Source organism: Rhinatrema bivittatum, chromosome 1, assembly GCF_901001135.1.
Source record: "Rhinatrema bivittatum chromosome 1, aRhiBiv1.1, whole genome shotgun sequence".
Taxonomy (NCBI): Eukaryota; Metazoa; Chordata; class Amphibia; order Gymnophiona; family Rhinatrematidae; genus Rhinatrema; species Rhinatrema bivittatum.
This window is the reverse complement of record NC_042615.1, coordinates 533,658,991-533,685,925: the sequence shown is the minus strand read 5'-3', so window position 1 is coordinate 533,685,925 and position 26,935 is coordinate 533,658,991. Positions and strand designations below refer to the sequence as shown.

General features: G+C 43.3%; 1 protein-coding gene across 2 annotated transcripts in view; it reads left to right on the top strand.

The window, feature by feature from the left end:
- The window catches only part of ERMP1 (endoplasmic reticulum metallopeptidase 1), a 128,039-nt gene that overhangs the window by 70,337 nt on the left and 30,767 nt on the right, over window positions 1–26,935 (top strand). For both annotated transcript variants that reach the window (XM_029613903.1, XM_029613896.1), the window contains exons 9-12: window positions 1,895–2,069; window positions 3,508–3,698; window positions 14,116–14,268; window positions 25,706–25,905. In XM_029613903.1, the coding sequence (XP_029469763.1) occupies window positions 1,895–2,069; window positions 3,508–3,698; window positions 14,116–14,268; window positions 25,706–25,905 (719 nt within the window). The remainder of the gene's footprint in view (window positions 1–1,894; window positions 2,070–3,507; window positions 3,699–14,115; window positions 14,269–25,705; window positions 25,906–26,935) is intronic.

Here is a 26,935-nt window from a genome sequence, read left to right as displayed (position 1 = left end):
CAGTTTCTATTGCCTGGATGTTCAGGCCCGAGAGGACGCAGCCTTTGCAAGGGTGATGCTAACTGGATCACGGGCATTCTCCCGCTCCAATCGGGAGTAGCTTTTCTACATCCCATTGGTTCTGAGTCTATCTGGCTACACTCTAGGAAATGGAGAAATTACTTGCGTGATAATTTCGTTTTCCTTAGTGTAGATAGATGGAATCAGCAGCCTGCCCATGGCTGCTCAAGGGCAGTGCCAAGGAATCGCCCATGAGGTGAATATAGATTGGGTAAGCATCACCCAATCACTAGATCAGGGCTTCTATAATCTTGCTGGGATTCAGTGTTTGGTTGAGTACAGTTACGATTATCCAGTTTTAATCATGCTTTTCAATAGTATGTCCACAATGACTTTTGAAGAGAATACTGAAGGGCTGAGGTCAGTGCTGGGGTGTATCTAAGGTGATGTCAGCTTTGAAACCTGACTCCATCTCCATCTGCTGGTAGGGAAGCATATAACCCATTGGTCTTGAGTCCTTCTGTCTACACTAAGAAAAACTAAATTATCAAGTAAGTAACCATTAATCTGGTTTTTAGATCAGAGATGTGCAGATGCTTTTCATGAAGTATGGATGTCTGTAGAATCGGATCTAGTTGAGAGTCTGAATTGATGTTGCACAAAAAAATATTGCCGACAATTAGGTAGTATCAGTTTTACTGAGCCACTATTAATTTTTCTTCCACACAGAATGGAAAGAAAAAGCCTTATGTGATGTAGGGAATGAAACTGTAACATTTGGCAGTTTATCTTTCTTCAAAAAAGCATGAGATAAACACAGGATCCCTAGTGGCACAAGAATGGTAATGAAGCATTGGGCAGCCTTCACTGAGTGACAGTTGCAGCCCAAGACAATGGTGATTATGGCTTTATTGTGCTTTCTAGAAGGCATGGGATGAGCTGTATGGAGCAGTAGTTGCAACCCTAAAGGACACACAGGAGGAGTGGAGGTTGAGTTCCATGAGGGAATTTGATCTGCTTTGCATGGATGCACATACAATTGCTGTTAGGCAGACTGGATGAGCCAATTTTCTGCTGTCATTTACAATGTTATAGTGAGGTTGAATGGCATGAGAATACTGTGAAGCTCAATTCACTTACTCTCACAGCTTTCCTTATGAAATGATTGAGAAGAATTGATCATTGCAGCTTAGCATTTAGCATTGCAGGACCTTGCACTGAAGTTATTTCATGCCCAGTCATTATACTATGAGGCAGTAACCAGAGTGGTGAAGCCTTTGGGAAAGAGCAAATCTCCTCTCCTTTGTGACCAGACATAACCTTCCCCAAATCTTCTCCAGTTAGCATTACTGGGAACCTTCTTTAGTTCAAATACTTTAAATGTCTAAGAAACAAAACAGGCCTACTAGAGCAGCCTAGGCTGCAAAGCAGAATCATCGTTAACATGGCTCCCATGCCTCTGGCATGCTCATTGAAAGAAAATGGGACTCCTATTTATTTATCATGTGTCTGACTTTAATAGCACTAACACTGTAGGAAGGTATGATTTTCAAAGGAGTATTTCTAGCCTTGATCGCTTCTGGTTAGAGGAGAGCCTATCTGTAGTTGAGTGACAGTTTTTTGGGAGCAGGTCCATGCATTAAAAAAAAACCAAACCCAAAATGGCATTTTAAACAGGTTGAAGAATATGCAGCATAGCTCATGCAATCAACTGTCTTTGCCACTGTGGTCTACTTATTTCTCAGTATCAGTGGGGAGCTATGTGCTTGAGTGGTGGAATCTCTAATAATTCTTTCTGTTCCATTCATAAGTGTTTTATATATATATATAAGCAGAAAGCTTGGAGGTATTTAGTTGACGACTGACTGTCATGCACATATGTTTTGCTTTTTAGAATGCAAATGCTCACTATCTGGGAGAGTTGTTCTTCGATGTCGCACTGATCGTTTGGTGCTTTGGTGTAGTCGTATTGACGCACAAGGGTCTTTGCTCAGCATATGTCATGACCATGTGGGTAGCATTTCCTTTACTCACAAAGCTGGCAACCCATAGAGAATTTACACTGAAAGGTGAGTCTTCATTTTTTTGTTAGTTGTTATAATTATTTCATCTATATTCTGCCTTTCAGGCTCTTCAAAGCAGATTACATTCAGGTATTTTTCCTGTCCCCAGAGGACTCATAATCTAAGTTTGTTCCTGAGGCAGTGGATGGTGAATTGACTTGCCCAAGGTTACAAGGAGCAGCAGCAGGATTTGAACCTTGGCTTCCTGGAGTCACAGGCCGCTGTTACTCCACTCACTCCATCTTCTTTCCTTACCCAACACTACTTGGTCTTCCACCCTTAAACAGATACTGCCTCACTGTGCAGAGACACTGCCTTCATTTTGACCCAACCTTTTATAACCAGGTTCTGCCCATAAAGGAGTGTAGAGCCTAGAATAATTCAATTGGCGTTGACCCTGCCCCCAAAGTTTGAAATGTTGGTAGGAGGGACCGTGCCTTCTGACCTGGCCTTTGTGGGCTGACCTAGCTGCTTTCTTGTTACTTTTCCAGCCTGTTTCAGGGTTGCTCTTAGCCTACCCAACTCCTGGCTGTCTGGTGACCGGGTAGGACTATAGCAGCTGTGCAGGGCCTAGAGAAAGCAACCCGATTTCCCCCCCCCCATAAGCATAGCCTTGCTTACAGTCTGTTTTTATTTGTGTAATACTGAATGTTCATGTATAGTCCAGAAAAAAAACTGGTCTAGTTCGGATTATCAAAATGTAGGCACCCTGAAGAAACCCTATATGACTTAATCGCCCATGCTCCTCCCCCCTCCACAACCTTGGCGCACTTGACCACCCACCTGACCCCTACCCCCCGATACATTCATTCTTGGCTCAGCATACCTCCTTCCTGCTGGCCACGGTCTGCTGCTATCTCTGCTGTTTAATGCTTCACGATTTGAACCACATGTGGCCTGTAGATGCTGCTGAGCTACGGACTATGTTCTATTCAAACCACAAAACTTTGAACAGTTGCAGTACATTGTAGCCAGGAGGGAACAGTTATGTTGTTTTACTCTTCTCTTTCTGGTCATTGGGTGAGGAGAATGGCAAATCCCCTTCTGCTGGGATTTGTCCAGTCCTGTTCATGTGTATATAAGGGCGTACACGCATGTTGTTCAGCTATCTGCTTGACTGCATCTAATGTTGGTGACTCATGTATTTGTTTCAGTAGTGCTCGTGTTGCTGCTGCAGAATTCAGGGGTCAGAATGAAAATTGGGGAGCTCACCTGAGGTTGCGGGACAAAGCTTGGGAGCAGAATAAAGATGATGTATAAATGAGCACTGTAAGACATTCCACCCCAAGTAAAATTGCTTTCTCCTCATCCCTTTGCTTTTTTTTTTTTTTTTTTTTTGTATCTTTGCAGGTTGTTTTGTGTTGAGTTTTATTGAGCTTCCTCTAAAAGGAAATGCTGGATCTGATCTCTTGCCGAAGAACTCACTTGTTTATTTTCTTCTTAGGTGCCACACTAAGATTTGTCCTGATGTACCTGCTGGGAATGTTTGTACCGTTCCTACACACGTTGTACCTGGTATGGGCAGTCTTTGAGATGTTCACACCTATCATGGGCCGCAGTGGTACAGAGATCCCCCCCGATGCAGTGCTGGCCTCTCTCATCGTGGGCTGCACCATTTTCCTCTCAACTTTCTTTGTAAGATAGGATTTACTTTCAGCTTCTTTCAGGAATGCTTGTTTGTCTTTATTGATGTAGATACAGTATATATTTTTATCTTGTACTGACACCATGCTTGACAGTGATACAAAAAGAACATGCTTTCTTTGAGGGCAAGCAGGATGACCAGTCACAGTGTAGGGTGATGTAACTCAACAACACTGACAAGAAGTATTTCCCAGAGTCTTCTGAAAAAGTTTGGAATTCTCTATGCAGCTGTCACCTAGCAGATTCCCATTCAGATGCAATTCTTGGCTTGTTTTTTTCACCACGGTCTCCCCCCCCCCCCCCCCCCATCCCACAGTTAAGCAGGCTGAATTAGCCATGCTGTCTAGGAGTGCCCACTGGCGGCTCAATGCGGGAACTTGTCTTAGAATGTTAAAAAAAAACCGTGCTCCTGCGCGTCTGTCTCAATCGCCTCGGTTTTTTGCATTCCCGCACAGCAACGGTCGTGGGTTCTTGTCTCACCTCTTCTAATAGATTTCTTTTTTCCTCTCATTTTCTTCACCTAGGTGAACCCCCAACAGCACTTTTCAGAGCTATCATGGCCCCTAAATTCCCGGGGTTTAGGTTTTGCCAATGTGGCAAAATCATTTCCATCACAGATGGACATGCAGTCTGCTATTGCTGCCTGGGGCCAGACCACAATCGGGCATCCTGCTGGGACTGCAGCAGGATGTGTCGTCGTCGTGCCCCCCCCCCCCCCGTCCCCCCCCCCCCCGGGCCCAGCATCAGTGGGCCATTAGAATTGTAGAGTTGAAATGTTCACAGGCTTCGGGATCCTACACGCCCTTCCAGTAATCGCAACACGCTTCTCCAGGATGGGAGCCTAAAAGACAAAAAGGCCAGAGACGAGTATCCTCCCTACAACTTTCCTCCAATAAGTCACATGAGGCCATATCCCTGAAGGACTGGGCAGGGGTGGAGATGCCAGGCCATGTCGAGGAGGCCTCTGCACCGGGGGGAGACACGCCAGCCCTCCTGCATTGAGTTCGACTGTGGCGCCCCTGACTGGAGACAAATGCTGTGCCATGCCGCCAGTCCTGACACATCATGTCGCCCGCAGCAAGACTCCCAACACTAAGAATCATACGAAGCATAGGGCTGCTGCATCGGATCCTGCAGTGCCGAAGCGCATCCTCAAATCATCGATACAAGGGTCACCAAAGCATGCAGCGAAGCATTCACAGCCGGTGCCAAAGCGACTTGCGTACCTGCTATTGACGCCGGCTCAGACGCAGGGGAAGGCTAAATCCAACTAATCTAGCTCTATGCATGCGACACGTCTGCACAATGCACCGCACGACTCAGAGGAAGAGCAGCTTGCACCACTCTAGGGCTCCGCCAACACTCTTTACCCTCTCTGATGTCGAGGGCTCTGGGCTCTCGGAGGTGGACGCTGCTTACCCGTCCGACCCTTCAATCTCCTTGGCTTCTGACGAGCACTCAGCATACCAGAAACAGAAAAAGCTCCACCCAGCATCCCCAGAAGGGGGGGGGCCATCAACACGAGTCACTTGGACTGTCTGAAGCAATAATTCCAAGGGTTCTACTCAATTTGGCAGTGCAGTAATAATGGGAGATTTCAATTACCCCAATATTGACTGGGTAAATGTAACATCAGGACTTGCTAGAGATATAAAGTTCCTGGATGCAGTAAATGATTGTTTCATGGAGCAATTGGTTCAGGAACCAAAAGAGAGGGAGCTATTTTAGATTTAATTCTTAGTGGAACACAGGATTTGGTGAGAGAGGTAACGGTGGTGGGGCCACTTGGCAACAGTGATCATAACATGATCAAATTTAAACTAATAACTGGAAGGGGGACAATAAGTAAATCTGCAGCTCTAACACTAAACTTTCAAAAGGGAAACTTTGATAAATTGAGGAAAATAGTCAGAAAAAAACTGAAAGGTGCAGCTGCAAAGGTTAAGTGTTCAACAGGCTTGGACATTGTTTAAAAATACAATCCTAGAGGCACAGTCCATATGTATTCCACGCATTAAGAAAGGTGGAAGGAAGGCAAAACGATTACCGTCATGGTTAAAAGGTGAGGTGAAAGAGGCTATTTTAGCCAAAAAATCATCTTTCAAAAATTGGAAGAAGGATCCATCTGAAGAAAATAGGTTAAAACATAAGCATTGTCAAGTTAAGTGTAAACATTGATAAAACAAGCGAAGAGAGAATTTGAAATGAAGTTGGCCAAAGAGGCAAAAACTCATAATAAAAACTTTTTAAAATATATCCAAAGCAAGAAACCTGTGAGGGAGTCGGTTGGACCATTAGATGACCGAGGGGTTAAAGAGGCTCTTAGGGAAGATACTGCCATTGCAGAAAGACTAAATGAATTCTTTGCTTCCGTGTTTACTAATGAGGATGTTGGGGAGATACCAGTTCCGGAGTTGGTTTTCAGGGGTGATGAGTCAGACGAACTGAATGAAATCACTGTTAACCTGGAAGATGTAGTAGGCCAGATTGACAAACTAAAGAGTAGCAAGTCACCTGGACCGGATGGTATGCATCCTAGGGTACTAAAGGAACTCAAAAATGAAATTTCTGACCTATTAGTTAAAATTTGTAACCTATCATTAAAAACATCCATTGTACCTGAAGACTGGAGGGTGGCCAATGTAACCCCAATATTTAAAAAAGGCTCCAGGGGTGATCCGGGTAACCATAGACCAGTGAGCCTAACTTCAGTGCTGGGAAAAATAGTGGAAACTATCCTCAAGATCAAAATTGTAGAGCATATAGAAAGACATGATTTAATGGAACACAGTCAACATGGATTTACCCAAGGGAAGTCTTGCCTAACAAACCTGCTTCATTTTTTTGAAGGGGTTAATAAACATGTGGATAAAGGTGAACCGGTAGATGTAGTGTATTTGGATTTTCAGAAGGCGTTTGACAAAGTCCCTCATGAGAGGCTTCTACGAAAACTAAAAAGTCATGGGATAGGAGGCGATGTCCTTTCGTGGATTACTAACTGGTTAAAAGACAGGAAACAGAGAGTAGGACTAAATGGTCAATTTTCTCAGTGGAAAAGGGTAAACAGTGGAGTGCCTCAGGGATCTGTACTTGGACCGGTGCTTTTCAATATATATATCAATGATCTGGAAAGGAATACGACGAGTGACGTTATCAAATTTGCGGAAGATACAAAATTATTCAGAGTAGTTAAATCACAAGCAGACTGTGATACTTTACAGGAGGACCTTGCAAGACTGGAAGATTGGGCATCCAAATGGCAGATGAAATTTAATGTGGACAAGTGCAAGGTGTTGCATATAGGGAAAAATAACCCTTGCTGTAGTTACACGATGTTAGGTTCCATATTAGGAGCTACCACCCAAGAAAGGGTGGGATGCTTCTTCATCCCATGCAGGACTGCATGGAGATTGAAAGGGAGATATTGAACCATCTGCCCATCTCAGTGGAGGTACAGGATAATATTTCCTCACAGACCGTCCATGCAGAGAAATTATGTAGTTGAGTGGTTGCGATTTCGCCGCTGGTGTATGTTGGCATCCCTGGACCTCTTTCAGTGCTCTCCAGAACACTTGCTTCGTTCCTTGTATATGTCTGTTTTAGCAGTCTCATCCATCAGGGTACACCTCCGTGCTATTACGGCCTATCACCCTTCCATTCAGGGTGCCTCAAGTTCCACCCCCTCCCCACACATCTCTCATTACATGAAAGGGGCTTTACAACTAGTCCTCCAGTTACATGCCCAGCAGTCTCATGGGACCTAAATGTAATCCTGGAGACACTGATGAATCCTCCATTTGAGCCAATGCAGTCATCCTCATTGAAGTTTCTCACGTGGAAGGTCCTCTTTCTAGTAACAATAACTTTGGTGTGGAGGGTCAGTGAATTTCAAGTGCTGGTCCATCACGTGCCCTATCTTCAATTCTACCATGACAGTCATTCTTCAGACACACACCCATCCTTCCTCCCTAAGGTGGTCTCGGCGTTCCATCTCAACCAAACCATAACATTGCTGACCTTTTTCCCATGTCCGCATGCCTCCAGCCAAGAGGCCCTGCTGTACACCTTAGATTGCAGAAGGGCGTTGGCCTACTACAAGCAAAGGACTAGTATGCCCAACAGACATTCTCAACTCTTTCTATCCGAGTGGATGCTTGGTGTATGGCATGCTGGGTATGCTCAGTGTGCCTGGTGAAAGTTCTAAAAACTTTGACATAAGTTTTTGGCATCAGGGCTCCATCTGATGATGTCACTCATGTGTGAGGACTAATATCCTACTCTCCTTGGAGAACACCTGTTATAGGTAAGCATCTCTGCTTTCTCCTGAGGATCTATACTTCCCCCTTATATTTTAGATAATGGCTGATATTATTCCCTTCAATTTGGAGGCTTGGGTAAGTCCAACCATAACCTGCCACCTCAAATATTTTAATGTCCTTAAGGAGTTTGTGGCCATTACCATTCACCAACTTCTGTGGGATGCACATGGGAGAATGTAAGGTACTTCATTCTCTGAGGGTGAGAATGCAGACATCAAATATTGTATCCAGGTAGCTGAGGGATTCAAGAGATCAGTTTCCTCCTCAGTTGTTGGTTTTTGAATCTGCTCTGAAAAGACTTTGAAATCTAAATCCTGAATCCTTTACAGGAAAACCTTTTTTTTTTTTTTTTTAAAGAATGTTTTGCTTCAGACTTGCATACTATTCTAGGAGATCTCTGTAATCAAATGCATTCATTTCTTTCTGGAAGGGAGACACATGTTCAGTGTTTGCTTCGTAGAAAGAAGAATTTGTTCAATGGTTAAGCATTGGTGAGAAATGTGGATAGCATCCAGTCCACTTGACCGGCAAGGCTTTTGAATTGGCATTGAGAGCTTCTACTATGACTGGTGTGTTCATGCTCTCATATTTGCAGGCTTCAGAGAGGATGTGCAGGACAGGCTAGCACACAGTGGAGCTAGGCCTTTTTGGAGATTAGGCAAAGGAAGTGATTGGTCTCAAGGACCACTGTTTTACACATTAAACCCTTTCTACTGCTGCCTTGGATCTAGCCTCTCTATCCAATAGGTGGACCATAAAGAAAATAATTTTCCCTAAAAAAATAAAATAAAGGGGGGGGGGGGGGGCGGCGCAGTTTTCTCCGTCCATTTGCTCACAGAGTAGTAGAAACTGAAAGCCCACAACCCAGTTAAAAACTAGGAACTGGTATTCTTACTGAATCCAGTGTTTGTAACCAGAATTAGTCTCCATATTAGTCAGTCTCCCTGTTGGAGGAGGCTAAGATTTTATATAAATTATTGACCCCCCCTCATAACCTTGGACAGTTGGATTCTCTGGATTATAAACACAGGCTAAAGATTAAATCTATTGAAAATTCCGGCAAATTGCCCACTCAAGGGGTTAGTTTTCTCCCTTTGCTCATAAGGAGGTGCTGGAAATGGAGCTGCTCTCCTCTTACAGACCAAAGTGGTTAAACCTGTCCCACCACAAAAGAAGGGCATGGATTTTATTCCAAGTCTTTCCTGTTCCTGAATAAAACTGTAAAATGTTTGTGAAACACACATTCCTCCTTGATGTGTTGTATTGGTCATAAGGGAGTAAGTGCAATGGGAATGACACTATTTTTTTCGAGGGGGATTGCTTTTGCTATTTTTTAAAAATGTTTTTATTTCTGTTGTCAGCCTTCTCAAACTTGGAATTTGTCAGTGCAGTTTGGAGGCTCAGGGAGAATTACCTCCTTCTGCTTTTACTAAGCCTGGTTCTTCCCAGCCTGGTGTGGGAATGGAAAAAGAGCTGCCAGAAGGGTCTCCTGATTTTTTGAGCTCTCCTAACTGGTTTATCAGCAGGGGAAGGTAGTTCAGTGGGCACAGGACAGTTGCCCCCAGGTTTTGGCATGGATCCTGCCTTTTATTAGGTAGAATTTTTTTCAAGGACTGCACTCCTTCCTTCAGGTACAGTCCCTGGCCCCAATCTTAAGCTTGGATCGCAAGCGGTGAAATCCCACACGCCTGGTGCTATGGGTAAGCATCAGGGTATGCCTGGAGCTGGCCTTCCTGATAGGCACCCAGATGGCACGGATGATGAGACTGATCCTTACTCCCTGGAGGATGGGGAAATTCCTCTGGGATTGGAGCCATATAGAACTATGTTGAGGTTCTTTCATAGAGATGAGTTACTGACCCTGATTTCGAACATTGAAGATGCTGGGAGTACCTGGGGCTGAATCCATTTCTGAGCCAAAGAAAAATCCCATTTTGATTTCCTTGTGATAAAGCCTCATGCTTCTTCCCTATTATGGAGGCCATTAAGAAATTATGTTATCTTGATTGGGGTGCCCTAGAAGCTAATTTTAAAGGGGGACATGTCTTGGATCCAGTTGCGAGAAAGCTATTATGTTTTCCAAAGGTGGATGCTCTTGTGTGTGCTGTTACCAAACAGATTACGATTCCTGTAGAAGTGGGAGCAGCCTTGAAGGATGCACAGGATAGGAGAATCGAGGTTATCCTTAAGCAGGCCTTTGAAGCAATGGCAATAAATTTGCAGATAGCTTCCTGTTGTTCCCTGGTGGCTTGCTCTTGTTTATTGCTCTCTCAGGAGATTGATGAATCTGGTGTAGATTCCAGGGCAGTGATGGAACCAGAACTGCCTCTTTGGCAGATGCAGGCTGCAATTTGGTCCTGACTTTGGCCAGAGGGGTGGCTTTGGTATTAGCGGCTAGGTGTCGGCTATGACTGAGAAATTGGTCAGCCAATACAACCTTGAAGTCTAATCGTACGAAGTTGCCCTTTAAAGGCTCGCTCTTATTTGGGAGTTAGCTGGAGAAAATGGCCAATAAGTGGGGTGAGTCCCCAGATCCTCGGTTACCAGAGAATAAAAAAACAGGCACCATGTTCCTTGCGCATGAGAGGTCGTACTAGAGGGTTCAGATATTTTTGACCCTACAGAGGAGCGGCTTTTCGGAGGACTCTACCTTTGAGTAGATCAGTCCTTTTGTCCCAGGCAGCCCAGATGGGGTGCAGGTTCAGATAGTGGAGCACCCAGAGCCTCCCAACAAAAGTGTGCCAACCTACCTCCGGTCTCAGGAGATAGGTTGCCTCGCTCTTTATCAGAGGTGGGTCAAGATCACAACAGACCAGTGGGTGCTGGAGATAAGGGATGGCTATGCGCTGTAGTTTCGCAGTGTTCCTTGGGTCGGTTCATGGTGTTTCCCTGCAACTCTCCACAGAAGAGGCAGGCAGTGGAGGTTACATTGTCAAGACTCCTCAGCTGTGGTTCCAGTGCTTACATCTCAAGTAAATATGGGCCGATATTCCATTTATTTTATGGTGCCCAAGAAGGGAGGGCTCTTTTTGTCCCATCCTGGATCTCAAAGGAGCCGTCCGTCATTTGCGTGTGACTCAATTTTCGCATGGAAACCTTGCGTTCAATGATGGCAATACAGTTGGGGGAGTTCCTGACATCTCTGGATCTGTCTGAGGCATATCTGCATATTACCATCCGATTAGAGCATCATCGATTTCTGCATTTCGTGGTTTGGGGATATCATCAGTTTCGAGCGCTACCATTTGGTTTGTTTATTATTTATTTATACAATTTTTATATACCGTTAACCGGCATGCAAGGTTCCATCTTTACGGTTTACAATCATTTAAGAACAGAAAAATTCAATAAAAATCAATTAAAAAATAAAATAGTAAAATTATTAGAAAAACATAAAATTAGCATTAATATAGATAAGAAATAAAAGAAAAATCAATTAAAACTGTGGACTTAAAATATCAATCTGGGTGTTAGTTCCATAAGCTTCTAAAAAGCACCATGTTTTTAAGTCTCTTAAACTTCTTTAGATTAGCCTGCAGTCTTAGTTCTAATGGCAAACTGTTCCAGAGTTTCGGACCTGCAACAGAAATGGCCCTTTCTCTCACTTCACTGGCAACTGCACCCAGAACTTTTTCCAAGGTTATGCTGGAGGTGGTGGCGGAGATGAAAGATGGGTCCTGGTACACCCGTACCTGGACGACTAGCTGATTCGGGCCAAGAATCTGGAAGAGAACCTCTGGGTCTTGCACAGGGTGATATCATTGTTGCAGGAGCTAGGTTGGGTCTTGAACCTGGCCAAGAGCAATATTCAACCATCACAGTCACTAGAGTTATCTCTGTGTTCAATTCAACATGAAACAAGGCAGGGTGTTCCTGCCGGAGGGCTTTATTCAGAAACTGACACAGGTGCGTCTATTGACTAACACAATATGCCTGACAGTGTGGTCCTATCTTCAGGTGCTCAGGTTGATGGTGGCGACCCTGGAGGTGGTGCTATGGGTACACTCTGCTGTCTCGTTGGAGCCCACAGTCTCAAGACTGTTCAGTTCAGCTCCACCTGCCGATGGAGATCTGCTCTCAACTATAGTGGTGGTTAAAAGTGAATCTAAGAAAGGGGACTTCCCTAAGATCACTGGACTGGCTAGTACTCATGACAAATGCAAGCTTCCAGGATTGGGGAGTTTACTGTCAGGAGCTGATGGTGCAAGGGCGCTGGAGTGCAGAACCACCTTTGGAACATCAATCAGCTGGAAGTCCGTGCGGTCTGGTTGGCATGCTTGCGGTTTGGTGACAAGTTGCAGGGTTGAGTGGTCCAGATAATGTCGCACAATGCAACAACAGTGGCTTACATCAATCGGTAGGGAGGAAGCAAGAGCCAGCAACTGTCACAGGAAATAGCCTAACTTATGGAATGGGTGGAAGTGCATCTTCAGGAGATCTCAGCCTTGTACATTGCAGGAAAAGACAATGTAAAAGCAGACTCTCAGCAGACTGAGTCTGGATCCAGAGAATGGGAATTGTCAAATGAGGTATTTCAGCTAATAGTGGATTTCTGAGCCGAGTGATTGTGCTATGATCCTCCTGTGTGGCTGTGTTTCAGGGAGTACTGGTAGGTGTTAATCCAGTTCCTGGATTAGTGTTACACTTTGTCTGAGCTCAGTGTTTTCCTGTTGGCTGAGTGCTGGAATGGTTATCTGTTAATAACCAAGTTTTACTAACTTGTCCACATTTGGTTTTTGCAGAACAATACGGGCAGGCTGATGTCACTGCAGGGGTGTATATATACTGGCTTGTCAGCTTTGCTCTGTCTCTATCTGCTGGTAGAGGTGCATAACCCACTGGGTTTGGATTCACCTGTCTGCACTAAGGAAAAAGAAATTATCAGGTAAGTAGTCATTTCTCCTTTTTAATTTTTAAAGTGGCAATTAGACATGTGTATTTGTTCTGTTTGATCGATTTTTCTCAAAAGTCTTGATAAGAGCATTGCGTTCCAGTGTATTACAGTGCCAAGGCCCCCCAACTCTAAAATGTGAGGAAAATGTGTGTGGGGTAATGGGAAAGTAGCTTCTCCCCATCCTGCAAAAATGTTCTGAGGGCAGCTGCTTTCAACTACTGATACACTGAAACTAATCAGGCAAAAAAGCTTTGGCATGGAAGCCAATTATGATTGTTGTCTGAAGTAAAAATTTGTGTAAAAAAAAAAAAAAAATATATATATATATATCACTCTTAAAGAAAGATATATGTAGTATTTAATATATATACTTTTAGGCTGTCTTTGCCAGGGGCAGCCTGAGGCACTCCCATTTTTTTTGTCATTGCATGTTTTGAACCTTGTAGTTCTTATTTTTCTAAGGAAGGCAAGGCTGAAAATCCTTGTGTGTAGTGAGACAATGGTGAGACTGGGTCGGTTACTTCCTGGTAACTTTAAATGTAAAGTTTGTTGAATTTTTTTGTAAAGGTTCAGGAATAAAAAAAAAATATATGTAAGCAGAGTGCAGTTGAATGCTATAAATAGATCAAATAAGCTCTTGCTTGGGGAAAGAAACTTTATAACAGAAATAAATAGACAAGCAGGCAAAGGAAATATTTTGTTTATTTTTAGAAGTCTGAGACTTCCATAGATTTTAACCTTGTAGATTAATGTTACCAAAATATTGTCATTTATGCTTTACTTCAAGCATAATTTAAGAAGAGTATCTTAGGACCTGATTCACTAAGGGTTTTTTTTCCAATAGACATAAAATGGGAGAAAAGCCTTAATGAATCTGGCCCTTAATCATCAATAGTAAAACAAAAAAAATTTGATTCTTATTTGGGATTTACTTTTCTTTGTGTGACTAGAAGGGTGTGGTATAAGTTGAAATAGATGAAGGAACATGGAAGCTAGAAGTGTGATTTCCATGGGACTCTGGAATTTCTGATTGGAAAATGGCATTTTAGCAAGCCTGTAGAAGAAAATCTTGCTTGTAGAACTGGGAGGGACAACTACTTTTTATTTCATGTGTTTAGCAAAAAAAAAAAAAAAATCCAGGGTTCAGTTTTTTACTAACCTGGCATGTAACTTTTTTTTTTCTTAAATCCTCCAGATCAGTTTTATTTACCTGACGAAAAGCATGAGGAAAAGCTTGTTATTGCTGGCATCATTGTCTGCAGTGACACTGATTCTTGTTTGCAGTGGGACCTTTTTCCCTTACAGTTCAGATTCTGCCAGCCCGAAACCCAAGCGGATTTTTCTCCAGGTAGGAAGTCATCTGTACAGAAGGTCTAGTCCCAGTGCTGATATGTCCAGTTAGAAGAGGGAAAGTAACCCATGTCATCTTAGCTTTTCTTCTAGATGGGGTTGGCTGTTCTTTGAAACAGGGTCATGTGGGAACTCTGTATTGGCATTTATTTTCTAACTGTAAAGCGGGTGCATCTACCCTTTTTTTTTTTTTTTTAAAGCTGGAATTGCATACGTTTGTTCTAAATAAATATTTGTTTATTTACCTCTTCCCCAATGACTGCCAGGATGGAAAGCATTAGAAATGCATAACATCAAACATCAGTATGTTTAAAAAAAAAAAAAAAAAAAAAAAGCTAGATGTTTGACTCTACTTGTGATGTAAGGTCAGTCTTTGGTCCCGGTGTCCATAGATGGGTTTCCTTGTGTCGTCTTGCTAGACACTTCATAGTCATTTTTCAGAAATCATTTGCCTTGGCAAATGATGATTGACCTGGGTAAATTAGCCATCTGAAAATCGCCCTGTTGTTACTTGGCAAAAAACTTGTGGGGGATTAACAATGTACATGCTTTTAGATGGGTAAAATGTAGGCGTGTTTAGGTTGGAGGAGGGAAATGCCCACAGATTACATTTTGAAATGGTTGTGCGTTATTTTGTATGGAAAAACTACCCACAGGAAAAAGCAGGTGCTTGTCTCTATGGGTCCTTTTTCCCCAGTATACTCATACTTTCTCTTTGAAAACTGATGTGAAACCTGCGGGCAGAAGTATACATGGACTTTATATTTATGCAGGAAGACTTGAAAATAGCCGCCTTTAGAGATATTAATGTAATATATAAGAAGCTACTGTAGTGATAGTCTATGGCAGTGTATTTTGTCTTACTGATGATTGTGAAGCATTATTCTTTATGGAAAAACTTTTTTATTATTTTCAAGTAAACAAATACAATCTCCACAGTGGGGAAAGGGATTCTGCAATCCCCACTGGGAAACTAACAGAGCATCATTAAAAGTTATTCCCTCATATCCCCCCCCCTTCCCCCCCCCCCCCCTGGAAACTCCTCCGAGATTTACAAGAACTACAGAAACAAAGTTCAAGGATCCGAGATCTGCAGGGTAGTTAGCTCATCCAACCAGATGTGAGGTTGTGGATTAGGTCAAACGTTGTTGAGAATCAAACTTCGGGCCCTATGTGGCAGGGATTGCAGGTAAGGCTCCCAGATCTTTAGAAATTTTCGCTTGCGAGTCGGGGAGAATCGTAAAGAGAGAGATTCCATGTGCATCAGGCGATGAAAATGGTTTCGCCATTGCCAGAAAGATGGGGGAGTCTATTCTTTCCACAGCAGTAAGATCTGTTTCTTTCCCACATAGCGCGCCTTTTGAAAAAGTATGCGTGTGGAAACAGTCCGTATTGTCGTTAAAGGAAGGTTATCAAATAACAAAGCACGTGGTGAGAGTGGAACAGAGATATATCCAACAAGCCATTTAAATACTGTAACACCCATGTCCAAAAGTTCCTAATGCATTTACAATCCCAAAACAAGTGTAGCAGCAATCCCATTTGCAAATTACAGTGACGAAAATATTAACTGAGAGCGGCAGGCTGTCAGGGTGGAGACATAAGCTCTCCATAGAAATTTATATTGCATTTCCCGGTAATATTGATTGGAAGTCACAGCCGTGATAGAGTGAAATCCTGCTTTAATCATATTACCAGTCAATTGGAAGGGGGCGATCTTTATCCCAGCGATCTTGTAACAGCAGCCACAAGTCTGGTCCACAATTCACACTCGGGTGTTTATAATGTCTGGAGAGGGAGGGGGGTTGATTGTGATCCAAGGACAAGAACTTTTCCAGCTTATGGAAAATAGCAGCCTGCACGCACTCAGCAGGCAAGGAGGTAACATAATGTTGCAGTTGTAAATAGGAAAATTTGTGATCTGTGGGTAGACTGTAAATATCTTGTAGTTCCGGCCATGATAGTAATTTGCCCTGAGTGTCCAAAACATGACCCAATTGCGTCACCTCCTTCAAAGCCCATTGTTTAAACCCTATTGACTGGGAACCGGGTGAGAACTCTGGATCCCCTTGATGGGGATCAAGTAAGCACAAAGCCATGGAATATCTAGATAGCGAGTAAGAAATAGCCAGGCTTGTCTTATGGGGGCCACCAACAAACCAACGACCCCAGATATCGGTAGCCTCCGAGGGTCTACTTGCAATATGAAGTGTAAGTCAATCGGGGCTACAAGAGTTTGTTCCGCCTCCAGATTTACCCAGGAAGAGCTCCCCAGTACCCAATCACGCACTCTGCGGAGATTTCTGGCCGCATTATGAACCCCCATACCCCCCTTTCCCCAAGCAGATTTGAGATAATGAAGTGGAATTTGTGCTCTCTTCCCTCTCCACAGGAACCGTCTCATGGATCTTTCCAAGATAGAAAGATTTTTATGCTTCAAAACGATGGGTATATTTTGGAAAAGATAAAGCCACTTTGGTAGAATAGTCATTTTAAACAAATTTATCCTCCCACCCAGCGACAGGGGCAAGGGCATCCAGAGCTTCAATTTTTCTTGTGTATGTGATAGAAGACCTTGAACATTAGACTGATATAATTGGGAAATATGAGACTGGATAATGACATCCAAATATTTGATACTATCAACAGCCCATAGTAGAGGGAATGGTCCTCTCCATCTCTCCCGAAGCGAGTTGGGAAATGCTAAAGCTTCTGATTTATCTGTGCTTACCTAAGCCCTGAAAAAATGCCACAGTCCTCAAAAATCTTAAGGAGAGAGGGGGTAGATATGCGGCGGGGTCTGTGAGGGAAAACTATAAAATGTCATCCGCGAATGCGGCATATTTGAAAGTTTTTGTTTGAAACCTCACTCCCTTCACAGCCCGATGACTTTGGCTAGCAGAAGAGGTTCCAATTGTAACAAAAACAATAAAGGGGAAAGGGGACAGCCCTGTTTAGTGCCCCTTCCCACCTTAAATTCGTCCGATGTCATCCCATTGGCCACTATCCTAGCTATGGGATCTGTGTAAAATAATTTGATAGCATCATGAAAGTAATCATCGAATCCCATATATTCAAGTATGCAAGACAGATACACCCAATCCACCCTATCAAACGCTTTTTTTTTTTAATTTTATATTTATGCCAGTTTATAATAATTACAAGAACAATTCTTGATAGGAAAAAAAGAGATTACATCCAATATCATAATACAATTATATAATTCATCATATACAGGAAAATAAGAATTACAGTATCTCTTCATATTTTAAAGTCCTCAATTAGGAAGGCGGATCCTTCCAAACCTTGAGGAAAAATTACATATAACTTATTTAAGGAAATATACCAGATATAACAGTGACACTTTTTTTTTTTTTTTTTTTATGAGGGACTAGGAACATCCAAACAGGGTGCTTCAGTAGTTATGGGAGCTTTCCCCACTAAGAATTGAGTTAACTGGGGTGGATCAAAAAACACATAAGTATTCTGTAAATATTTAACCACACACTTGCATGGAAATTTAAGAAAATATCTTGCCCCAATTAATAAGACCTGTGGTCTCAGCAGGAGGAAAGCTTTTCTCCTCCTCTGGGTCTCTCGAGAGACATCAGGGAAGGCTCCTAATAAACTTCCCATAAATCTTTCATTTCTATGCCTTATACTTAATTTCAATAGCCATTCCCTGTCAGTCTCTAACGTTAAGGTCACAATCAATGTTGCAGGAATTGCTAATTCCATATCAGATGTTTCCAGAATAGTTATGTTGAGAGACTGATCTTTTGCTGGTCTCAAGATTTCTAAATCACTATCTTGATTGACGGCCTCTCTTCTGGACTTTGATATATAAAATATCTTTGTAATTGATGGAATCATTTCCTCTGAAAGTTTAAGTATATCAATCAGATACTTTTTAAAGACCTCTCTTGGAGATCTCAAAGGCAACTGAGGAAAATTTATAAATCTTAAATTCCAACTTTTTGCGATATTCTCAAGGTTTTCTATTTTTTGAGCAGTATTGTTCTTATCTTTCATCAACATTACTTGCGTTTGAAGTATTTTTATCTGTCCTTGTAGATGCCGCCTGTTCTGTTTCTAAGCTCATATTCGCAAAAACTTTCCATTTTCTTTTCATGCTGTTTTACTTGTTCCATTACTGGAATTAATTGCTGCAATATAGACAGTCTCATCTCGTTTATAGCTTCCCATAGCGTTTCAAAGGAGAAAACATGCGGGCTTACCATTGATGGTATTTCTGTCACGGGGAGTCCCTCAACAGCTCCCAAAGCTTCTCCTCTTAACGCTCCAATTTCACCACCCAAGGGGCTAGAAGTTGCCGTCAGCGCTGCTCCGGATCCTGCTAGGTTGAAGTCCTTCACACTTTGGTCTCTGATTTCTTCCCCCGGAGTAATCGCTGTTCTACCAGCAGCCGGATTTAGCGGTGGGGTCCTCTCAGCGGGACTCAACAGTGAAATTGAGCCAGGTAGAAAGGGGAGCTCAAATTCCCCTTCTCCTCTCTGGAGCGGCTGGTCTCCCGCTCCTTTGTCGCTGTGCGTGACATGGGCATCCATCAGACCGGTCAGAGTGCTTGCCAGAGTTGCCGCAGGGCGCTTCCTCCCCATCATAAAAGGTAAGTTTTCTGCAAGAGTTCAGCACTTGAAAATCAATCAGGAACACTCTTGGATCCACCTCCCAAACGCCTTTTCTGCATCAAAGCTGATGGCCAGATAGGGCGTATCCGTCTGTTGAAACAGAGTCATCGCCACCAATATTTTCCGGATGTTAGTGAGAGCATATCAGCGGCGGGCGAATCCCACCTGTCCGGGTTGTGTCAAAGTGGGAAGTAGGGGGGCCAGGCAATCTGCTAATATTTTAGCTAACGGCTTTTGGTCTTGATTTAGAAGCGAGATAGGTCTGTAGGACGTGGCCTCAAGAGGGCCTTTCCCCGGTTTTAGGATAAGAGTAATGTGAGCTAGATTGGTATGTGGTGGGTAAGAGCCTTTCAGAACAAGGGTGTTAAAGGCCTTAGTCAATGGGGGGGGTAACAGAATCCAGGAGGACTTGGTAAAATTCGGCCGGGTACTCGTCTGGGCCTGGGGATTTAAAGTACTTGGCCATTCGTATGGTGTGCCGCACCTAGTCTTCAGTAATGGGCCTATTGAGCCCCAAGACTTACTCCCTTGTCAACCGGGGCAACTTAAGTGTAGATAGGAATTTTGTACAAGCTTCCGAATTCCATTGCCCGGCTGTGTAGAGGTTAGTGTAAAAATTTTGAAAAGTTTTCAAAATGTCGGCCATGTCCGAAGTGACTTGACCCGTTTGTTTCCTTATGGCCAGAATGAACCTGGAGCCTTGATGAGACTTAATGAGATTAGCCATAAGTTTACCAGGCTTATTACTGTATTGGAACAACTTGTGCTGATAATAAATCAAACTTTTGGTAGCTCGCTGATGGAGCAGAGTATTAAGAGCACTTTGTATGGTTAGAAAATTATCCCTGTTAGCTTGAGAATTACTACTCGCCAGGGCAGCTCTTGCCTACCGAAGCTGAGAGCTTAAGGTTAAAATTTGTTTGTCTCTCTCTTTTCGCCGCCTGGCCATGTAAGAAATATTTATTTATTTATTTATTTTATATACCGATGTTTCTGTAAAGAATACATATCACACCGGTTTACAAGGAAGAAACTGTCGCCTCGATGGCGGTTTACATTGAAACATTTAACAATTAACAGCAACAAGAAGGCGCAAAGAGGAACTAAGTGGAGCTTACAGTGAACATTCATGATTATATAAATATCAATATCTCCCCGAGTACTCAGGGGAGATATATAAATATCTCCCCTGAGTACTGCCTTAGCTGTGTACCAGAACAATTACTGATCTTCCGAATGTTCTTTGTTAAGGCTAGCATAGTCCACCCAGCGGTCTTGTAGGTAGTCAGCAAACTGTCAGTCAGTAAACTGTCAGTAAACTTTGGACAGGTAATGCGGGAACCTCCAAGCAGCCCCAGTGTTGCGGGTGTGAATGTCTGATAAAGTGATCCCTACAGGTGTGTGATCCGAGATAATAAGGTCAGCTATGTGTGCATCTCGTATGGCTGAGAAATGACTACTACTAACTAGGAAATAATCCAAACGCGTCTGGGTCTGATGAGCCCTTGAGATGAGTATATTCCCGTTCCATAGGATGGAGAGTGCGCCACGCATCCACTAATTGCAATGAGTGTTCCAGAAACAGAATTCCATTGTCTGCTAGTGGCTGCCTCCCGGGGTTTGGTCTCTATCCATATGGGTATCACGGATTATATTAAAGTCACCGTCAATTATGATGACTTAATCAGTATAAGACGCCAGTAGGTAATATACTCCACGAAAGAATTTTAGCCCAGGATTATTAGGAGCGTATATATTGCAAGGGATGTATGGCTGTTGATGAATATCTAGGATGAGAATGAGGTATCTCCCCTCAGGATCCCTAATTGTTTGCTTAACTGTAATAGGTGCATGCTTTCCAATAAGTATCGCCACTCCCGCAGATTTAGTGGTCGCAGAGGCATAGTGAATCTCTCCAACCCAACCTCTGCATAGTTTCTCATGTTCACTATCAGTTAAATGTGTTTCCTGGAGAAACGCAACATTGTACAGATTTCCTCTGCAATGTAGACAATATTTTAGATCTTTTGATGGGGGAATTTATACCACACATGTCCAGGAATATAGTTTCAACCCACCATTAGTCATTACTCGATTAGTGAGCTAGTGAAGCATTATTCTTTAAATTAAAAATGTACATGTAAGCAAATGTTTTATAGTTGATTGTGGACTCGGTCAGAGTGCTGTCATTAAACATATTATATAATTTTTTTTTTGAAACAGGGAAAGGTTCTTTTTTTTTTTTTTAAGGTAGTCTGTCCTCAGGAGTCTGTTATCAGCTATAGAAACTAATAAAATGAATATTGAAATCCCCAGGTACTTCTGTGTAAGTGTAATGATAACCTTGGAGGCAGAGCTTCCTTTGATCTGAGTGTGAAGAAATGACAATGAGGGGTTGGGACACATTAATTTTTCAAGTCTAAGCAAGCTGAATTAGCCATTACATGTGAGTGATGTCATCCGGTGGCACGAATAGACTTGATCTCTCCAAGATGATAGAGCTTTGAGCCCTACTGAGCATGGGCGGGAATTCCCGCATGAGCCGCCTCAGACATTTTTTGTCCAAGCACTTGCACAAATGTTTCTTCTCGCTTGCTTCAGAATTTTTTTTCCTTGGCAATTATTCTAAATAGTTGTCTCGCTGCCTTGGCAGCCCCACAAAAACATCTTTAGTGCACCAATATTTTTTGCCTTTGATTGTGGAACCGCCAGCATTGGGAATCATTAATACAAGAAGATAAGTCCTTTGTGAAAATGCTTACTCTGATACATGATCATTCATGAGTGACTAGTGACCCTTACAAAAAAATGAGACTGGGAAACCGTGATCAATAATTATAAATTACTGCACAAAAAAGGGGACATAAGTCATAAGACCAGTTTTTTTGCAGTCCCATGCTTAAGAAGCTGACCTGCCACAACCAGGGAGGAGTTCTGCCTCTGGAGCAAGGGAGTGGGCTGAGGCTGGGGGAGATGGGCCACTGAACTTGATGTAAAGGTGGCCTGGCCCGCCCTCCAGCCTCTTTCGGTGGTTTTATTGGCAAGGTTTTCTTTCCTACGCATCTGTTTTTTGGGTGGCTGTTCCCAGAGTAGAGGTCCTTACTCCAAGGGACCATGCAGTGAACATCGTGCCTGTTATTCAGTGGCTGTTCACTCGAGCACACCTTCCCTTGGGCCTGTGGCTTCTTGGAGGATTTGGCCCCTTTTAACCGTATAGCCTACCATTCAGTAGCATGCACCCACCTGCCCCCACCCCCTCGGGTATGAATGACTGAAGAGATGAGATTGGGTATCCAAGCCGGATACTGGTGCGTCCATCACTGGCAGGCCTTAGTTTGGATGGTCAGGTAGGGCCTGGGTGGAAGATCGGGCATGTGCCAGTGAAACGAGGGGTTTAGTGGAGCACGTGGCCTGCTCTGAATTAGGGTCAGATGTGAGGAGCAAGTGCTAGAGCTGAAGGTGGCCTACAGTGCATTGGGGTCGGTGAGAAGGCAGGCTGCAGCAGGGCGGATTTTGCTGGGCCACAAAATGGCATTTGTCCGGAGTATCAGTGAGGGGCTATGCAGATATACTTAGGGGGTTCTTGCATTAGATTGTCTCATGCATCTTTGTGTGGCCTCTGATCATCTGGGCTCTAGCGAAGCTTTCAGCTTGGTGAGTTTGGGCAGACGCTCTGGCCCTTGTGTATGAACCCCCCCCCCCCCAAGGGATCCTGCAGTTGCAGGGACACCCTCTGGCCCTAGAGCATGGGGTCTGCTTGAGGGGATTGCGGCTGCAGTTGCATTGTGAGTGGGATGGGTGAGTCAACTGATTTTTGTGAGCCTGTTTCTGCAAAGGGGAAGGCAGGGTTTGTTATGCACTGTGCGCGTTGCTTCCTTCGGTAGGGTCTACCAAGCTCCTGCTGCAGCTCCAAGGTCCTCCCCTGCCCAGTTCTCCAATCCACTTGCTCATGTATAGTCCAGACTTGTGCTGCGGCCCCCAGGTGCACACGCTTTTGTCAGCATGGCGGCCTTCACCAATGCCCATTGGGTTTGAGTGTGTGCTCTACCAGACTGCGATTGGGTAGTCTCCGTTATGAGGGGAGAGAACGATTCTAACCACTAGTGGCGATGCAGGGCCAGTGGCATGCTGGTATCAGGCCTGCAAAGGGCCCATTGAATCTGCATGCTCAAATGTTTGCAGCAATAATTTAAAAAAAAAAAAAAAAAAAAAGCCAAACGTATTGCTATAGGTGGCAAAGTGAGCTACAGTTTTGGAGACAAAATTTCTTCTAAGTACAAAGTAGTATGGAAACTGGAGGCAAATAAAACAAAGCCAATCAGATGCTTGGATACTTAGGGAGAGCAGCAGCCAGCAGAAAGAGGGAGATGATATTCCCCTTAAGTCCCTGGCAAGGCCCATGTGGAATAATTGCATACAAGTGCAGTAGCACTTTCCATATGGCCATCAGACATGTCAGGAATGTTGTTAAGAGTAAATGATGGCAGTTAAACGGTCCATCCAGTTGTCCTGGCTCATTGCTTACAGTAGTAATTCCCATGCTTTCTTTTAGAGGTGGAATCTGCTGCTGCTCTGTGCCAGTTACCCCATCCAAGCTTTCTGTTAAGGGAGTAACTGCCAGTCCATACAGGTCACCTCCACGTGTTCTGTGGAGGGCATTAACTACAGCTCTGTGCAGGTGGCCCTCATGCCATTTTATTGAGGGTGGTGGCTGGTGCTGCTTCATGCAGGTTACCCTCCATGCATTCTGTTGGGGGCATTTGCTGCAGTCGCCCTAACCCAGATGCAGGCCAGCACCCAGGTTTCGCCTTCAGTACTGTTTCTGCAGCAAGAGTTAGCAGCAGTGGCTCCAAAGGTGTAGGATTGAATGGCAGGGCAGCAGCCATCTTGGTCCAGACGCTTGTGGGAGCAGCGGTCACCTGGGCCAGTACAAGTCTAATTGATCAATTGTATGTTGTGCTTGTTCTATATGTGGCTGCTGAAGCCCACAAGTTCTGTCCCTGCAATCAGTGAATTATGTGCTTTCTGTCTCCTTCTGACTTGGATTAAGCCTGCAGGTAAAAAATACCAGTGGATAAGTGCAAGGTGATGCATATAGGGAAAAATAACCCATGCTATAATTACACAGTGTTGGGTTCCATATTAGGTGCTACAACCCAAGAAAGAGATCTAGGTGTCATAGTGGATAACACATTGAAATCGTCGGTTCAGTGTGCTGCGGCAGTCAAAAAAGCAAACAGAATGTTGAGAATTATTAGAAAGGGAATGTGAATAAAACTGAAAATGTCATAATGCCTTTGTATCGCTTCATGGTGAGACCGCACCTTGAATACTATGTACAATTCTGGTCACCGCATCTCAAAAAAGATATAATTGCGATGGAGAAGGTACAGAGAAGGGCTACCAAAATAAGGGGAATGGAACAGCTCCCCTATGAGGAAAGACTAAAGAGGTTAGGACTTTTCAGCTTGGAGAAGAGACGACTGAGGGGGGATATGATATAGGTGTTTAAAATCATGAGAGGTCTAGAACGGGTAGATGTGAATTGGTTATTTACTCTTTCGAATAATAGAAAGACTAGGGGGCACTCCATGAAGTTAGCATGGGGCACATTTAAAACTAATCGGAGAAAGTTCTTTTTTACTCAACGCACAATTAAACTCTGGAATTTGTTGCCAGAGGATGTGGTTCGTGCAGTTAGTATAGCTGTGTTTAAAAAAGGATTGGATAAGTTCTTGGAGGAGAAGTCCATTACCTGCTATTAAGTTCATTTAGAGAATAGCCACTGCCATTAGCAACGGTAACATGGAATAGACTTAGTTTTTGGGTACTTGCCAGGTTCTTATGGCCTGGATTGGCCACTGTTGGAAAACAGGATGTTGGGCTTGATGGACCCTTGGTCTGACCCAGTATGGCATTTTCTTATGCTCTTATGTTCTCTGACCCAGAATAGACAGTACTAGAATCGCATTATATAACTTTTTCAACTATTTATTTAGTTTTATATGGTGGTGACAGTGTCTCGCCTCTGAACTCTCCATAATGTTTGAGGTCATGAAACAGTTTAGATAGTAACACAGTAATGACAGCAGAAAAAGACCACATGGTCCATCCAGTCTTCCCAGCAAATTTCTTATGGTAGTAACTGCTGCTCTGTGCATCTGCCCATCCTTTTAGGTTATCCCCCAAGCCTTATGTTAAGGACTGTAAAATTTACATTCAAACCGAGCAACTGTGAAACCCATAACAAAATTACTGCTGTCATTTTCAGGGTGAGCAGCCCTCTTGATAATTCAAACAAGGCTGCTTGAACGTGCTTTACTTTGGACTTTACTTTTGTTAGTCTTACTAGGGACAGTGGGGACATCCATTTGTTGGCAGCCTGTCCTGCTAGCTACTGTCCTTATTAATATTCCTCTGGAGTTCTTATGATATGTTTACAAACATAACATATAGCATGCTTGGCAAATCTTCTTAATCAGGCCCCCCCCTCAGAATGACCTCGAGTGTGCAGGAGATTCGCAAGAAAAGGCTCATGAGGCAGTGCCCATGTGGGAATTCCCACACATGCTCAATAGATCTCAAAACTCTACTGTCTTGGAGAGGCAAGTCTGTTCGGTGCTGCCAGATGACGTCACCCATATGAAATGGCTAATTCATATTGCTATTTATGGAAAACAGTTTATGGGTAAGCAAACTTGCTCTCTTTTTGTGTATATATTAACATTACCTAATTTTTTTTCCCTTCCATGCACCCCTCCTGTTTTTTCCCTCCTTTTCTGTCAGCACATAACTAGGACATTTCATGGCTTGGATGGAAACATATTCAAACGTGATTCTGGGATATGGATTAATGCCTTTGATTACACTGGAATATCGCACATCACTCCTCACATCCCAGAAATCAATGACTCTGTTCAGGCTCCTTGTGAGGATGTCCCTTTCTGTGGCTTCCCTTGGTTTCTGCCAGTTCAGTTTTTGATCAGGTTGGTAGCATTTATTTAATTTGTTTTGTAAGGTTACTTAATGTGCGTCCATATAACTGGGTACCAGAGAGCAGATAGAGGAGCCAGCACACTGTTTAAGAGGTGTAATAATGGAGCGGCTTTTATTCCAGAAGACACAAAGGATATCGGAACATTTAGGGATGAGAGTTTCTCTGACGAGCAGGATTACATCAGCCATACCAATGGTTGATGTCATCTGATGGTGCTGTTACAGAACAGACTCTGAATTCAGAAAGACACTACAAGTCTTCTTGGGCTGTTTCCTTCCACCGAAGTGAAAGGAAGCATGTCTGCTATTATCAGAATTGCTAGTCTAGTTTTTCAGGTTGGTAGATTTTGTGACTCTATTTTTTCTTCTTCTTAGCTTTTCCTTTTATTTTTTTATGTTGTCATGTCTCCTGAAAAAAAAATTAAGTACTTTTCCCTTTTTTTTTTATTTTATGTATTCAAATTCCAACCATTGAATTTGATTTAGCTTCTCTCCTTGCCATGTTTGGCAGAAAGCCATTCAATGAATGCCCAAAATGTAACTTTAAAATGTCCAGCCTCAACTTCCATGACTGCTACCTGTGCTGCCTAGGCCCATCCCACAGTCCATGTGTATTCTTGCACTCTGTCCCACAGAGACTTGACAATAAAAGCATTATTAACTTCTCAGATGTCAACTGAAAAAAAAGAGGAAGGGTATAGCTGAGGAACTGGTGCTTAAATTTAGCAAATCAGTCTTGACATCCTTGTCAAGATTCCCCAAATCTCACAATGATCTTAGGAGAGAGAAAAAAATCTTCCCTGGTGCTGACTTGAGGAAATCTCGCACTGAAACTTCATCAGCACAGAGGGAATAGACATCTGTTTCCGGTGCCAAAACTGTCTCTGAACCATCTACTATTAAAACCTCATTGCAGGAGAACTTGGTGCTCTTCAGTGCAGTCTCCTCTCAAGACTTTGGCACTTTATTTGTTTCAGTGCAGAGATCCTCCAGTAACCACAGAGCATTTGCTAACATCTG